At 48.8% G+C, this 15,666-nt stretch overlaps 1 protein-coding gene across 4 annotated transcripts in view; it reads right to left on the bottom strand.

Annotated features, from left to right (window-relative positions):
• The window catches only part of RANGAP1 (Ran GTPase activating protein 1), a 32,003-nt gene that overhangs the window by 13,552 nt on the left and 2,785 nt on the right, over positions 1-15,666 (bottom strand). For 2 of the 4 annotated variants that reach the window (XM_012741779.3, XM_012741778.3), the window contains exons 2-5: positions 11,907-12,056; positions 6,639-6,766; positions 4,963-5,022; positions 2,587-2,766 (exon numbers count right to left, since the gene is read on the bottom strand). In XM_012741779.3, the coding sequence (XP_012597233.2) occupies positions 2,587-2,766; positions 4,963-5,022; positions 6,639-6,766; positions 11,907-12,018 (480 nt within the window). In that variant the 5' untranslated portion in view covers positions 12,019-12,056. Of the gene's footprint in view, positions 1-2,586; positions 2,767-4,962; positions 5,023-6,638; positions 6,767-11,906; positions 12,057-15,254; positions 15,508-15,666 lie in introns of those variants that run through there. The other 2 variants (XM_012741777.3, XM_076006968.1) reach the window with 2 other exon arrangements.

Below are 15,666 nucleotides of genomic sequence, written 5' to 3'. Positions count from 1 at the left end.
CAGCGCAGGGTAGGGGGTGCAGAACTGCTAACAGTGCAATGGTCACACCTTACATGAGCCCAGCACTTTATGGTTTACAAAGGGCTTATACGTCTACCACTTTGTTAGTGTGTCACACGTGTTAGCCTGCGGGGTTAAGCTTCGCTTTAGACAGGAACATCAAGGAAGGGGAAAGAATGACACTGAGTGGACCAACACAAAGCCAGGTCCAGGGGAGGGCTCCCTGCTCAGTTCACTTCACTGTCACAGCCCTCTGCTAGGTGGGAACAGCACGATTCTCATTTTCCAGCTGAAGAAACTCAGGCTCTGAGAGGAACAGAAACTTTCTTATGGTCACCAAGCAAGTGGCAGACTCTGAACCAGAACCCACATCTTCCAGCTTCTCTTCCACAAGCCACAATGCCCAAGGGAGCTGGCCGAGGTGACAGCAGCCCAGATGTGCCTATCTGCTACACACCATACCCAGGCATGGTAGGGCTCACCTAAACCCAGCTTGGCCTGTCCCTGGTGTGGTGCCAGGAGGTGGCTTGTACCCTGGTTACCCCAATAGGCATTTAAAAATTTGACTGGCTGGTGGGGATCAGCCCACAGTAAATGTGACATAAAGGATTCACAAGCAAGTGCACGTAGGAGAGAAATAGCATTTGCAGAACACCCACTGGGTCCTAAGATCTCTCAGCAAGGCACTTTGGCACTTTCTTGGTTCTACCTCAAAAACAGCATGACAGGTGGTGTCCGCCTTACTTTACAAACGAGGATGTTGAGGCTCAGAGAGGCAAATGAATAGGCCAAGGTCACACAGCAGATATTCATTGAAACTGTGAATGGCAGGTGGGTTGGTCTCACTCCTGACATGAGACTGCATAGGGCTGGCCTTGAGGATATCAGGGTGACACCCGCTCAACCCCACGGTGGCAATGGCAGGTCACACATATGCTCAAGGTAAAGGCATCAAAGTTCTGCTGTGGTCCAGCCTCTGAGGAATCTTGTCAGAGGGGGCAACCGACTGCGCTAGCTCATCCCCATCCCCACCCCCCCCCCCCCGCTCCTCTCTGAGGCCACCATGGTGAGGGCCTCAGCGCCTGCAGGAGTCCAGTGTGGGAGCAGATTCAGGTCTGGAGAGTTCCCAAGCACAGGGCCACATCTCATTCCCTCTGGATCCTCTGGGCCCTCCCATTGCCATGGTGTGTGGCACATGGACCTCACTTGATACACGCAGCCTGGAAAGAACAGATTCCAAAGGACCTGCAGGCCTTGGTCACACATCCACACCCTGGTGCCTGGAGCTTCCAAGAGATGCAGGTCAGTAAGGCTGGGACCCAGAGGTCCAAACCACTCACTAGAAGCAAAACTCCAGGGTAAGCAGGTCTGTCAGGGAGGGCCCCTGGCCCTGGGCTTCAAAACTCTGATTTTTCATGTCATCCTATTGCAGGGGGCGGGGGGCGGGGGCAGCCCAGACAAGCACTGCTCAGCTGGGGAAGTTCACGACGGAGCCTGTTTGCCAGCACTGCTGGGCGGCAGGGGTGAGGTGACAGAGGAGTGAAGGATTCTGCAAGATAGTGTCTCTGGCTCTCCTGGCACCTCCCCCCACTCTAGGGTGGGCTGTACCTGTCTTCTGCGCCAACACAACATTTTTATGATATCTGCACACAGGGACAGCTTACCGCCCATTAGACGAGGGGGTGCCAGCTAACACAGGCACGGAGCCTGCCCCTGCTCACATCCTCGGCTCCTCAGCCTGTCCTCTGTAGGCCTCATAACTTCTCATGCTGCTCTGAACGGAGCCTTGTGGGTGAAGGCTCAGAACCCACATTGTCCACCTCTCCAAGCCCGAGTTTACTCATGTGGGAAAGGGGAAGGTACCACCCACCTTACAGTGAGGTGGGGAAGTTAAGGCAATGCATAGGACACAGCTTCAAAAACATGCCCCAATCGCTGTGTTTGTGTCCCGGCCCTTTCCTCCCCTTGCTGAGAATGTGTGTGGAGGGGGGTGCAGACTGGCACCCCATGTTTCTCAACTCTAGGTCTACAGGAGTCAGGATGGACCTAGGAGAGAAAGACCAGGGCTGGTCTCCCTCGGGGCAGGTCCTGGGAAGCAAAGAAACTCCATCCTTCCCTGACCCACGTGACTTGCTGGTAGGACAGGGGCAGCACCCCGGGCAACGCCCTGTCCAGGAATAAAGGTGGCTGTGACTGTGCCTCCCCGAGCAACATGTTTCCCTTTCTGGGCTGCCTCCTCTGCCCGTGCGCCAGGCCTCGCCTTGGCCCTGCCAGCAGCTGTGAGGGAACACTAGGTGTAGGATGCCCAAGCTCTGTGTTCTGCACAGTCAGCAGGTTGGAGCAGGTATGTAGCAGTACTGACTCCGCGTTGCTAAGCCAACACAAGGACGTGGGATGGTTACTTGGCAACTCCACCCTCCCGGCCTCTCCTCCCCACTGGGTGCAGCTGCTGCTTTAGAGGCCTTTCCCTTCTGAAAATGATGGGCTGACTGTCCAGGTGGCTGAGGGCTGGGGCACACACTTCAGATGGATGTGGACATAGCTGGGGACTCAACAGGGAGGGCAAAGAGGGGCCACCACACCCACCTTGCCACCGCCGATGCCCATGCCACAGTTGTTGAGCTTGAGCTCGTGCAGGGTGAAGCAGGCAGAGCTTTTGAGCAGGGCCTCGATGCCTTGCACACCGTCGGGCCCAAACGCATTGTCACTCAGGTCCAGCTCCACCAGCTGGGCCCCAGCTGTGATGAGTCCCTCTCCTAGAGAGATCTGAGCAGAGGGAGCTCATGTCAGATTCAGGCACCCAGTAGATGTTGTTTCTGTGCCAGGCCCAGCCCTGCCTTCAGGGGCCACCCAGGCTAGTGGGGAACTGGCACAGACAGACCATTTCAGTACAGACTTTTCCTTATTATACACCCAACACTTGAAACCCTGCAAAGGGCTCATAACTCAGCTGGGAAGTGGGGCTTGTGCATGCATAGGGTGGTCTGTAAAGGCTCCCTGTAGGAGGTGGCATTTGAGCTCAGTCTGGATGAGAATTAGGAAAACATGAGCAGAGAGACATAAGCGTAATGCAGCAGGCTGTGTGCCTGGGGGTGCAGACAGTGGACTCCATAAGGGCTGAGGCATGAGCTTTGGCTGGAAGGAAAGTGAGGGATCAACTCAGGTAAGATGCACGGGCACCTCTAGAACCTTGACCACTGGGCCAGGAACTTTGAACCTGAACCTGAGAACACAGGCAACAGAGGGGGCCTCCTGGCTAATATGGCAACAGGTATAAGGAACTGAGCCCAGTCACAGAGGGGGGGATCTGCAGACGCCGGGGGTCCTGGATGTGTTGGAGGACAGGGAGGCACCACAAATGCCTCCAGGCTTTCTGGTGGTTGACTGGGCAGACTGAGGTAGCTATCTCCAAGCCACGGCCACAGGCCAGATTTGGTAGGAGGGTGCTAAGCCTTCCAAAGAACCAACTGGGCTGGGGATACCTACATCCCCCACTTTCCCCCAGGAAAAAATGGCCAGAGAGAGGCAAAGTGGTGGTAGGGACAAAGTGTGGCTAGGCAGGTGGTTTCTGGGCATAGGAATACAGGAGGGGAGACACTGTGCCCTCACTCAGGCCATGAAATGGTACCCGAGGCAGTGTCCACTATTCTCCCACAACAGCAACAAAGGCAGGATAGTCTCTGACACCCTGCCCACAGAAGGCCCAGCCCTGCCCTGTGGCCCTGGTTGGCTTCCAGCCCCCAAGCAGCCAAAGCTTCTCACACGCTGTGCCCCCCCCCTTCCCTGCACTTCCTGCCATCACCTGACTCCAGGTTCTCTTATCTCCCTCTCTTAAGATTCATTTGCAACACTGGGAAAGAGATAAAGATACCTTCTCAAAGCCCGAGGAAATTAAATGCTAACATTTAAGTAAAACAACTTGCATAGCAAGAGACTCATAGCAAGTATGTAAAGGAAAGTTTCTTTATCCTCTTTTTAAACTTCAAATCCTTTACTTACAACCACCCAGATGAATTTACTTAATCCACATTCTAAATCCTAGCCTCACCTGCTCTTGCCCGCCCTTCACCAACTTGCCCTCAACCTGCTCTGAGGGCTTCCTCGATCCCCACTGGGGTCTCCCTCGGGACCAGTACAGGCCCGTACACCCGATAACCCCAATGTGTCTGCTGGACTGAAGCTCTTTATAAGTGAGGCTGGCGTACTAGTGTCTCTAGAACTGCCATCCTGGCCAGATGAATGAAGGCCTGAGAAAGAGGCCTGGCACAGCTGTGGTGAGATACTCAATGACATCAATGAGCACACTGATTGTCACCCCCAGATGCTGCACCCTGAGGGGCTGTCAGTTGCCGGGCCGGGCCCCAGGCCAGGAGGTACACTTGAGAGGCTCAGGCAAGGCTTATTTGTTCTGCATGACCTCCCCTCTACATTTGCACTCAGGGTAAAAACGTGACCCAAGCTAGTCTGAGCCCCAGGAATGGGGAAATAGGACACAGAGGCAGAAGGAAGCCACCAATGACAAGACCCAAAGCAAAAGGAGTGGTATGGAGAAAGAAAGTGGCCAGAGAGGGACGGGGACATGTGCAGACAGAGGTCATGAGGGGCAGGACTGCAGGGTGCAGGGAGGTGGAGCCAGGAAAATGACGGGCAATCTTGTCACGTTGGGGGTGAAATCCACAGTAAGCCAAACCACACAGCTCAGCAGGAACCCAGGGATCCTTGGTCTAGGCTCTACGTCCTCCCATCAGAGTCCTTCCCCACTGCTCCCTCCCGTTATCTCTGCTCCCAGCCACACCTCTGGCAGAACACAGGGCACGTGCCAGGCTTCCCCAGCTTCCACTTCAGCATCTTAGTCACCCATGGGTTCTCTTAGTGTCCAGAAAGAACAAGGTACGAGAAAAAGTCCTGGGAATTGCCGAGGGGTCCCTGTGCCTGGGGGAGGCGAGAAGCTCGTTCACTTACCAGGGCTGGTGGGATCTCGGACCGCAGCCTCCCTGTGAACATGTCGCTCCAGTGGCATCGCTGTGGCAGGAGCAGGAACAGAGGAGTTATCTGGAGAAAGACTCTCAGAGGCAGCCTAAAGTGAAGCCCTGTGGGCAGCACCTCATTCTGGTGATTTAGACTCCCTAAACACTATGTGACTGCTCAATTTGGGCTTTGCCAGCAAAAAGCTAGACCCATTTTAAATATAGCTGATAGGGGATCTAGAGGCTTGTCCTCAAGACAAGCAGCCCCTGAGGGCCATGAGGGGCTCAGGAGTAGTATCAAGAAAACTCCTAGGCCTGGCGAGGTGGCTCACACCTGTAATCCTAGCACTCTGGGAGGCTGAGCCGGGTGGATTGCTCCAGCTCAGGAGTTCGAAACCAGCCTGAGCAAGAGCGAGACCCCGAGACTATAAATAGAAAGAAATTAATTGGCCAATTAATATATATAGAAAAAATCAGCTGGGCATGGTGGCGCATGCCTGTAGTCCCAGCTACTTGGGAGGCTGAGGCAGTAGGATTGCTTAAGCCCGGGAGTTTGAGGTTGCTGTGAGCTAGGCTGACGCCACGGCACTCACTCTAGCCTGGGCAACAAAGCAAGACTCTGTCTCAAAAAAAAAAAAAAGAAAGAAAACTCCTATCTGTCCAATCCTCTGGATGGACATGTCATGTGATTTTGGGTGAGAGAACATGAAATAAACAATATGGGACTGGGACCTGATAGGCACAGTGCCGCATGCCTGTGGTCCCAGCTACTCAGGTGGCTAAGGCAGAAGGATTGCTTGAGCCCAGGAGTTCGAGGCTGCAGTGAGATATGATGATGCCACTGCACTCCAGCCTAGGCGACAGACCCTGTCTGTAAAACAAAATAAAAATTAAAAAAAACCAAAAAAACAACATGGGTTTTGGCATCAAGGAAGTTACTCTTTTTCAGGTGTCTTTTCAACCCTCTGGCTTCCTCTAGAAAAGGGCCAGTTTGAGGCTGTCGGCTTGCCCACCTTGCCACTTCCAGCCCACTTGCCTTTTTAATAAAGGGATAGCAAACTCTAGGCTCAGCGCCTTTATGGGGTTTTTTTGAGGTAGAGTCTTACTCTGTTGCCTGGGCTAGAGTGCTATGGCATCAGCCTAGCTCACAGCAACCTCACATTCCCAGGCTCAAGCAATCCTTCTGCCTCAGCCTCCTGAGTAGCTGGGACTACAGTCATGTGCCACTATGCCTGGCTAATTTTTTTATATTTAGTTGTCCAATTAATTTCTTTCTATTTTCAGTAGAGATGGGGTCTCACTCTTGCTCAGGCTGGTTTCAAACTCCTGACCTTGAGCGATCCTACCGCCTCGGGCTCCCAGAGTGCTAGGATTACAGGCGTGAGACATCAGGCATAGCCTCAGAGCCTTTAGGTAGCAACAACATCAAATTAGAATTCAATAACACCATTTTATTTCCTTTATTGTAAGTGATGCCAGTGTTCCATTTATAGAAGTGATGTTTATTTTGAAATCACTTAAAGGTTAACTGACGTAAAGAAAGTATTAGGGGCTGGGCATGGTGGCTTATGCTTATAACCCCAGCACAGGGGCACCTCGAGGGTCTGGACACAGGTCAGGGTTGTGGTATTGTCAGCAGAAGTTGTCCAAAACAGCCTGGGCAGATCTCACCTTTAACTCTGACTTCTTCTCTAAGGCCTTAGCGATGACCCTGGCTGCTTCAACGCCCACTGTGTTGCCCTCTAGGCGCAGAGCCTCCAAGCCGTCAAAGTCTTCAATCTCTTTAATCACATCTTTAGCTGCCAGGGACCAAAAGAACAGAAACTTAGGCTTTGGGAGTCATGAACAGCTAAGACAGGAGAGAGCTCAGCAACCATCTTGTCACTCAACAGTTATAGTGCACCTACCACATGCAGAGCCCTGGCTTACAAAGGAGAAACAGACTGGCTCACAGGCTAGCAGGGGACAGAGCTACACAGACAATTCCTCTGTAATCAGTGTTCAAACAAGGCATGTATATTTGGTTTTATGGAAAACATTTTTTACAAACTCAGAAGTTCTTACTAATGGGCATGTATATTTGATTAGGACCATCCAATGTAGATTAAAAAATAAGATTGGCTGGGTGCAGTGGCTCACGCCTGTGATCCTAGCATTCTGGGAGGCCGAGGCGGGTGGATTACTTGAGGTCAGGAGTTCGAAACCAGCCTGAGCAAGAGCAAGACCCCGTCTCTACTATAAATAGAAAGAAATTAAATGGCGAACTAATATATATAGAAAAAATTAGCTGGGCATAGTGGCATATGCCTGTAGTCCCAGCTACTCGGGAGGCTGAGACAGCAGGATTGCTTGAGCCCAGGAGTTTGAGGTTGCTGTGAGCTAGGCTGACTCCGTGGCACTCACTCTAGCCTGGGCAACAAAGTGAGACTGTGTCTCAAAAATAATAATAAGATTTAGAAAATAAAGAAAAAAAACAAGGCATGTGTAAAATCTTTTCCCTTGGCAGCCAAGGTAAAAGAGCAACTAGTTGCTTGGAGCAAAGAAGACTTCACCATATGGGTGGTATTTGTAGCGCCTCCAAGCATGGGCCGCATACCAGGCCATCAGGGAAACAGCACCTGAGTCAGAGTGCTGGCAGGCACACTGGCACACCGGCCCTCATTGTCAAATGATTCATATGTGTGTGTGTGGGGGGGTGTTTGTTTATTACTGTACCATTTCATTATGATGAAAAATTTCACGCCACCTAAATATCCACTAAGAGAGGACAGGTTAATTCACTGTGATATATTATATAAATAGTTACACTAATGCCATTATGAATGGTGACACACATGTTTTATCAACTTGGAAAATATTCATGTTATAATGATAAGTGAAAAATGAGGTTATCCAACAGTGTGTAGTTTGATCACACTTTATAAATGTATGTATTAGGCTGGGTGCAGTGGCTCATGCTTGTAATCCCAGCACACTGGGAGGCCAGGAGTTTGAGATCAGCCTGGGCAACAGGAAGACCTCAATTCTATAAAAAACTAAAAAAATTAGCCACATATGGTGGCTTGTGCCTGTAGTCCTGGCTATTCAGGAGGCTGAGACAGGAGAATCGCTTGAGCCCGGGGCTCAGAGGTTTCAGTGAGTTATGATGATGCCACTACACTCTACCTGGAGCAACAGAATAAGGCTCTGTCTCAAAAATAGATATATAAATAAAGCAGCTTTTAAAGGATCCATAATATAATCCAATTTTTTTTAAAAAAAAGAACACAACTATGTTTAGAAAGAAAAAAAACCACAATGCACTAGAAAGAAAATGTACCAAAATTAACAGTAGTTATATCCCTGGGCTATGTGATAATGAGGATATGGTTTTTTTTCCTTCTTTGAATGTTTCTGTACTTTATAAAATTAATGAACATGCATTAATTTTATAATCTGAACAAAACACACAAGTTACATGAAATTAAAAAAAAAAACCTAGTCTGGCTGGCATAGATTGGAGTAGGGTGACGCAGTAGGGAAGAGACAGAGATGGGTATATGGGAGATAAAATTTGAACTTGAGCTTCTGGCTATGAAGGTCACAGGGAGTCTTGAGAAAGGCTGGGACTTACAACCCATCAGGGGCTCCCTAAAAAGCTTCTGGAGGTGGCAAGGGGAGGAGGGCCTTTGTGCACACCTACCACCCTATCTTCACCACTGCAGTATTTCCACCTCAAAAACCCCTGCCTGGCTGGGCATAGTGGCTCACGCCTGTAACCCTAGCACTCTGAGAGGCAAAGGTGGGCGGATGACTCAAGGTTAGGAGTTTGAAACCAGCCTGACCAAGAGCAAGACCCCATCTCTACTAAAAATACAAAGAAATTAATTGGCCAACTAAAAATGTATAGAGAAAAAATTAGCCGAGCATAGTGGTACATGCCTGTAGTCCCAGCTACTTGGGAGGCTGAGGCAGAAGGATTGCTAAAGCCCAGGCATTTGAGGTTGCTGTGAGCTAGGATGACACCATGGCAGTCTAGCCCGGGCAACAGAGTGAGACTCTGTCTCAAATTAAAAAAAAAACAAAAACCCTGTCTAACCTCCCCAGCCAGCAAATACCTCCACTCCAAAAGGCATCATCACATGCCCTGGACTTCTCAGGTATAGGCTGCTACAATTTTACACGTTTAAATGATTACTTACTCACTACATGGTTACTCCATTAATATCATCTTCCTCACTTGTGACCTAATGAGTTCCATGAGAAAAGGGATTCCCTCTGCTTTTGCTCACTACTACATCCCCCCAGAGATAACCACATAACACTAATATGTGTGCTTTACATACATGTACTCATATATTCCCTACTACATCTAATAACATAGTCACTATCACATATGTTTTCACAACTGGGTAAATTGAGTGACTGAGATGATAGGCAAATGCCTACCAAGGACACACAGCTAGAATATGGTGACTGACATTTATTTTCCACTTCTCATTTCATGACAAGAAAAGTTAGACAGGTATGAGCCTCCTATTTTCTGGGAGGGGAAGCTGAGATTTCAAGGAATGAAGCCAACTCTTCCCAGGAGTTCTGAGAAAATGGCAGAGCCAGGCTTCAGACTGATTTTTCCAAACTGAGCCTATGTGCTCCTGCCCAAATCCTTGATTCTCTGCACAGCCCTGGCTTTTGTGCAGCTCCCAGGAGAGTAACCCTTTAAACTCACCCAGGACAGCAGACCCAACCTTCTGACCACCCTGAAACTGCATCTCCAAGGCCCCAAGTGTCCTAAGCCTTCTCTGCAACTGGCACCTAGGGCAAGGGCTGAGATGACCTCTCTGCCCTTTGAAAGTGTCACTCAAAAAGGAAGCCCCATCCAACATCTGGGGACTGGCCAGATCAGCAAGGAAGAAAGGCTGCTCCAGAGAATGCTCACACAGTCCAGGACCCAAGGAGAGACTTAACTTATGCTGTGCAAGTGACACAAGTACACAGATCCATAGGTAATATGCTCTTTGGAAAGTCACAAGCACAGACCAAGCTTGGAAGGAAATGCATCAAAATTTGAAAAGCGGACTTAGAAGGGAATGAGGGTCACAAGTGGGCTTGCCTCTCCCCTTGGCTTTCAATACAAATAGAGTTTTTTAGTTTTTTTGAAACAGAGTCTTGCTCTGTTGGGTTAGAGTGCTGTGGCGTCAGCTTAGCTCACAGCAACCTCAAACTCCAGGGCTCAAGAGATCCTCCTGCCTCAGCCTCTAGAGTAGCTGGGACTACAGGCATGCATCATCATGCCTGGCTAAATTTTTATAATTTTAGTTGCCCGGCTAATTTCTTTCTATTTTTTTAGTAGAGATGGGATCTCGCTCTTGCTCAGTCTGGTCTTCAACTCCTGACCTTAAGCAATCCTCCTGCCTTGATTCCCAGAATGCTAGGATTACAGGTGTGAGCCACCACACCCAGCCCCAAATAGTTTTTTTTTTTTTTTTTTTAGACAGTCTCACTCTTGCTTGGACTATAGCGCTGTGGCGTCAGCCTAGCTCACAGCAACCTCAAACTCCTGGGCTCAAGCAATCCTCCTGCCTCAGACTCCCAGATAGCTGGACTACAGGCATGCACCACCATGCCTGGCTAATTTTTAAGTTTCTATTTATAGTAGAGACGGGGTCTCGCTCTTACTCAAGCTGGTCTTGAACTCCTGAGCTCAAGCAATCCTCCTGCCTCGGCCTCCCAGAGTGCTAGGATTACAGGCATGAGCCATGGTGCCCAGCCATCAAAAGTGGCAAAAGCACAGGAGGAACTCTATATACATTAAGGCCCTATAGAGATGTCAGGAATGTACATCACCATGTACCCAGCAACCCAAGGACTCAGCAGTCTCTGATCCAGGGGCAGGGAGCACGGCAGTCTGTACAGTGCGACAACCAGACAAATCCAGACCAGTTTCCCTGGTTGGCCCAGAACCCCAAGAGGCCTTACAAGTACTATTGTGGGTGCTTGCACCTCTACATGCTAGAGGATTCAGGGTTGGTCAGTGCCAGCCAAGCCTTGGCCAAGGATGAAAGGACAGGGTCTGCTTTTTGGTTGCTAGTTCTTTGTGGTCCCAGCACCTGTACACACAGAAGCATCCATCCCTCTCCCATGGGCATCTGGTTGCATGGACCAGCACCTCCAAAGAGGGTCCCAGATTGTTGTTTTACTACAGCCCCACAAAAGCTTCAGGTCTGGACAGGCAGGAGATACTCCCAGACTCACCTGAGATGATGGGGGTAAAGGTGGGGTGGGAAGAACACCATATCTGAAGTCAAAAATCAGGGACTATACCTTGGGACTGCGGCTAACTGTAGCCCCTCATTACCTACTTATCCCCTCCAAGAGATAATGGAGCCGTGCACAAAGGGATGCCCACTGCAAACACACAGAGCAGCAGAGACGCTAGTGGGTGAATTATCTTTTTTTTTTTTTTTTTTTTCTGAGACAGAGTCTCACTTTGTTGCCCAGGCTAGAGTGAGTGCCATGACATCAACCTAGCTCACAGCAACCTCAAACTCCTGGGCTCAAGCGATCCTCCTGCCTCAGCCTCCTGAGTAGCTGGGACTACAAGCACCACCATGCCCGGCTAATTTTTTCTATATATATTAGTCAGCCAATTAATTTCTTTCTATTTATACTAGAGACAGGGTCTCGCTCTTACTCAGGCTGGTTTTGAACTCCTGAGCTGGAGCAATCTGCCCACCTCGGCCTCCCAGAGTGCTAGGATTACAGGCATGAGCCACAGCGCCCGGCCAGGGTGAATGATCTTTGAGCGTCATTGTTAGAATGGGCCCACCAATACCTCCCAGAGCTCCTAGGACAAATAATGGGGATGACATAGCTAAGAGAGCCTAAGAACTAGTAAGTGTTAACCACACTCCCTTTCTTCCCCTTAACAAACCAGTGCAGGAACTCCCAGGAACTTACCATCTTCTGCAGTGTTGAGTTTGAGGCTCTTGCCCTTGAAACTCAGTTGTCCCCCGGCCACCTGGGTTTTGGCCAGTGTCTCTGCCAGCTTGGCAATGTCTTCAGTGGCCATGTTGGTCACAATGGTGGGCTCCCCTGGAGATCTGCAAACTGAGGAACCCAAAGTTGCGTTAAGAAAGAGGAGTCTCAGCCGGGCACGGTGGCTCACGCCTGTAATCCTAGCACTCTGGGAGGCCGAGGCAGGCGGATCTTTTGAGCTCAGGAGTTCAAGACCAGCCCGAGCAAGAGCGAGATTCTCTCTCTACTAAAAATATAGAAAGAAATTAGCTGGACAACTAAAAGAAAAAGAAAAAAAAAGATACACACACACACACAAATTAGCCAGGCATGGTGGTGCATGCTAGCTACTTGAGAGGCTGAGGCAGAAGGATCGCTTGAGCCCAGGAGTTTGAGGTTGCTGTGAGCTAGGCTGACACCACGGCACTCTAGCCTAGGCAACAGAGTGAGACTCTGTTTAAAAAATATAAGAGAGAGGAGTCTCGTTGTCATCGGCCCTTTCCTAGACCAGACACTTGGCTTGGCCTGGTCAAGCCTCAAGAGACTGGAACTATGGAGTTCCATCCACTGACCTTGGAAGAGTCATCCTGGAGTCAGGCCAGTCCAGAGCCTCACATGCTGCTGGGCCTGAACTGAGAGCAAGCCTGGGCGTGGGCGCTCCATAACTTTGAGGTGCTGAGCCGCCACTCCTGCCTATGCCCTCAGCTCTGCGGCAATGTATGTGCCAATGATGCCTGCGGGCTGCTGCACTGGGCTGACACCAGACACGAGGAACTGTTCCCCAAGTTGAGAAGGGACAAAAACACTATCAAGACCCACATGCCCAAGAGCCCATGGCTGAAACCACAAAGGTGCTACATTTACCCCAAGAAGAGCCAGATGCTACAGGGCAGCAGGAGGCAATGGGGCCTGAACCAGCCAGGAGAGGCCAGCACTCGAGGAGGTGAACAGACAGACACGCACTTTACCTCCTGGAGCCCAGGTAGTCCCCAGAAGCTGCTAAAAACCAAGGTTTGAAATACAGAAGAACCCAGAAAGGACAGGAACCCCAGTCTCGCTTGCCACTCATAGCATGGCCCATTTCAACTGATTCCCTGGAAGGAGCCTGAAACATCCCAGTGGGAGCCCTCATACTGTCCCTGTGGACTTTTATACCGGAACTGTGCCCAGCATTCATAGAGCCTTGAGGCTATGATGACACCACTGCACTCTAGCCCAGGCAGCAGACTAAGACGCTGCCAAAAAAAAAAACCCTCAAAGGTATATTCTTTTTCCATTATGCTGCCTCCCTAAGTGTTTTTTTGTTTGTTTGTTTTCCCCTGGTAGTTTCAGCTTTACTTGCTAACATTTCTCTTAGGTAAGATTTGGTGGTCAAACTTTAAAATAGATATAGTGGCCGGGTTCGGTGGCTCATGCCTATAATCCTAGCACTCTGGGAGGCTGAGGCAGGCAGATTGGTTGAGCCCAGGAGTTCAAGACCAGCCTAAGCAAGAGCAAGACCCTGTCTCTACCAAAAATAGAAAAAATTTGCCAGGCATGGTGGCACATGCCTGTAGTCCCAGCTACTCGGGAGGCTGAGAGAGAAGGATCGCTTGAGCCTAGGAGTTTGAGGTTGCTGTGAGCTAGGCTGATGCCACAGCACTCTAGCTGGGGCAACAGAGTGAGACTCTGTCTTTAAAAAAAAAAAAAAATTCAAGATTTGGGTAAATAATTATGTTCACTCATAAATATAAATATACATTTTAATTAAATCCTTTTCCCTTTCATCTTAAGTAGCTACAGTCTTTTTTACTGTCTTTTTTATATTTTTAAAATTTTATTTACATAATTTAAAATTTTATTTACATAATTTAAAATTTTAAATTCATTTATTATTTTTTCTTTTTTTCCTATAGCTCAGTCTGCAGAAAGCCCACTTTTTTACTGTCTTATAATAGCAACTCCCAACTCCTTTAATTATTTTACTTTTTACATAATGTGGCTGGTCCAAACTGACAGGGGCTGCAAGTGTAAAAGACACACTGGATTTTTGAGAATATACTTTGAAACAAAAGAATGTAAAATAGCACACCAATATTTTTAGAAATATTGATTACAGGTTAAAATGATCATATTTGGGATCTATTGGGTTAAATAAAATATACAGTATTATTAAAAATAATGCACCTGTTTACTTCTTTTAATGAGGCTGCTAGAGGGTTTAACATTACAAATGTGGCTTGCTTTTGTGGCTTGAATTATAGTTCTATTGTACAATAGTGATCTAGCTCAACTTCTTCCTTTAACAGACTGGAAAACTCAGGTCCAGAGAGAAGCCCTGACTTAGTGGATGGCACACGCTATAAAGCAGTGTCATTTCTGTTCCCATCAATCTCTCAGAGAACAAAATAAGATCATTCCTTATTTTGTTCTTTCTTTCCTACATGGCTTACAGGTTTTTCAATTAGAAAAACTCTCCATGTAATTAATGTTAAGCAACTTTTCTTTTAAATCTACTTAGAATTGCCATGGTTCTTATTAAAATTGTACATGATTAAAGCCTTTCCCTTATTCTCTACAAAAAAAGAAAAGAAAAAAAGAAAGAGGAGGCCGGGCGCGGTGGCTCACGCCTGTAATCCTAGCACTCTGGGAGGCCGAGGCGGGCAGACTGCTCAAGCTCAGGAGTTCGAAACCAGCCTGAGCAAGAGCGAGACCCCGTCTCTACTATAAATACAAAGAAATTAATTGGCCAAATAATGTATATAGAAAAAATTAGCCGGGCATGGTGGCGCATGCTTGTAGTCCCAGCTACTTGGGAGGCTGAGGCAGTAGCATTGCTTGAGGCTAGGAGTTTGAGGTTGCTGTGAGCTAGGCTGATGCCACGGCACTCACTCTAGCCTGGGCAACAAAGTGAGACTCTGTCTCAAAAAAAAAAAAAAAGAAAGAAAGAAAAGAAAGAGGAGTCTCCTGGGGCCCCTGATAATGGGGGCAGGGTAGTAGGACTTCAGCTATCTCAGGAGTTTACTCCCCTCCCCTCTTGCTATGAAGACCCTAGAACTAAACCACTGGGAGAAATGAAAACAGCATTAGAGAAAGAACAGTTCTAGAAAGGTGGAGGAGATGGTAAGAGAGCAGAAAAATCATGTTTTAGCCTGCAAAGATTTACCACCTTACTACAAATCCTTCTCTACCAAACTGTCCCAGTTGGGATACCCAGCAAAACCATGTGAATTGCCCATTTTCTGGACTGCCCAGTGAATGGGAGTCAAGTCCCAAACCAATGGCTACAAAGAGTCTACACCAAGCACACACCTGCCTGATCATCTTGGCTGCTCTCTGTCTGAGGGTCCCATTCCTCAAACAGGACATAGATGGCTATGGTATCCAGGTCATCCATGCCAGGGAATGCCCCACTGTCAACCTGGCATGACTCTGGGTATGGGGCACAGGGATCAGCCCACTGCACATCTGATTTCAAACCTGGCCAAGAGACTAGGCAGGCCATGGTGGCCCCTCAGGGTTCCTAGGAGACCAGAGGTCTCTACATCACAACAGCTATCATCACAATAGGTCAGGGACAGAGTTGCCGGAAAAAGGAGCTTCCAGCCTGAACCTCAGCACACTGACAGAAAGAACAGCTCCATTCCTCCTTTCAGGAAGTGAAGGGAATGAAGAGAAATCAAGGAAGAGTAATGAGGGGGCAGAACTAGGAGGTGCTAGCTGG

Source organism: Microcebus murinus, chromosome 10 (assembly GCF_040939455.1).
Source record: "Microcebus murinus isolate Inina chromosome 10, M.murinus_Inina_mat1.0, whole genome shotgun sequence".
Lineage (NCBI taxonomy): Eukaryota > Metazoa > Chordata > Mammalia > Primates > Cheirogaleidae > Microcebus > Microcebus murinus.
Note: the sequence above shows the minus strand (reverse complement) of the source record. Positions and strands in the feature narration are given on the sequence as shown.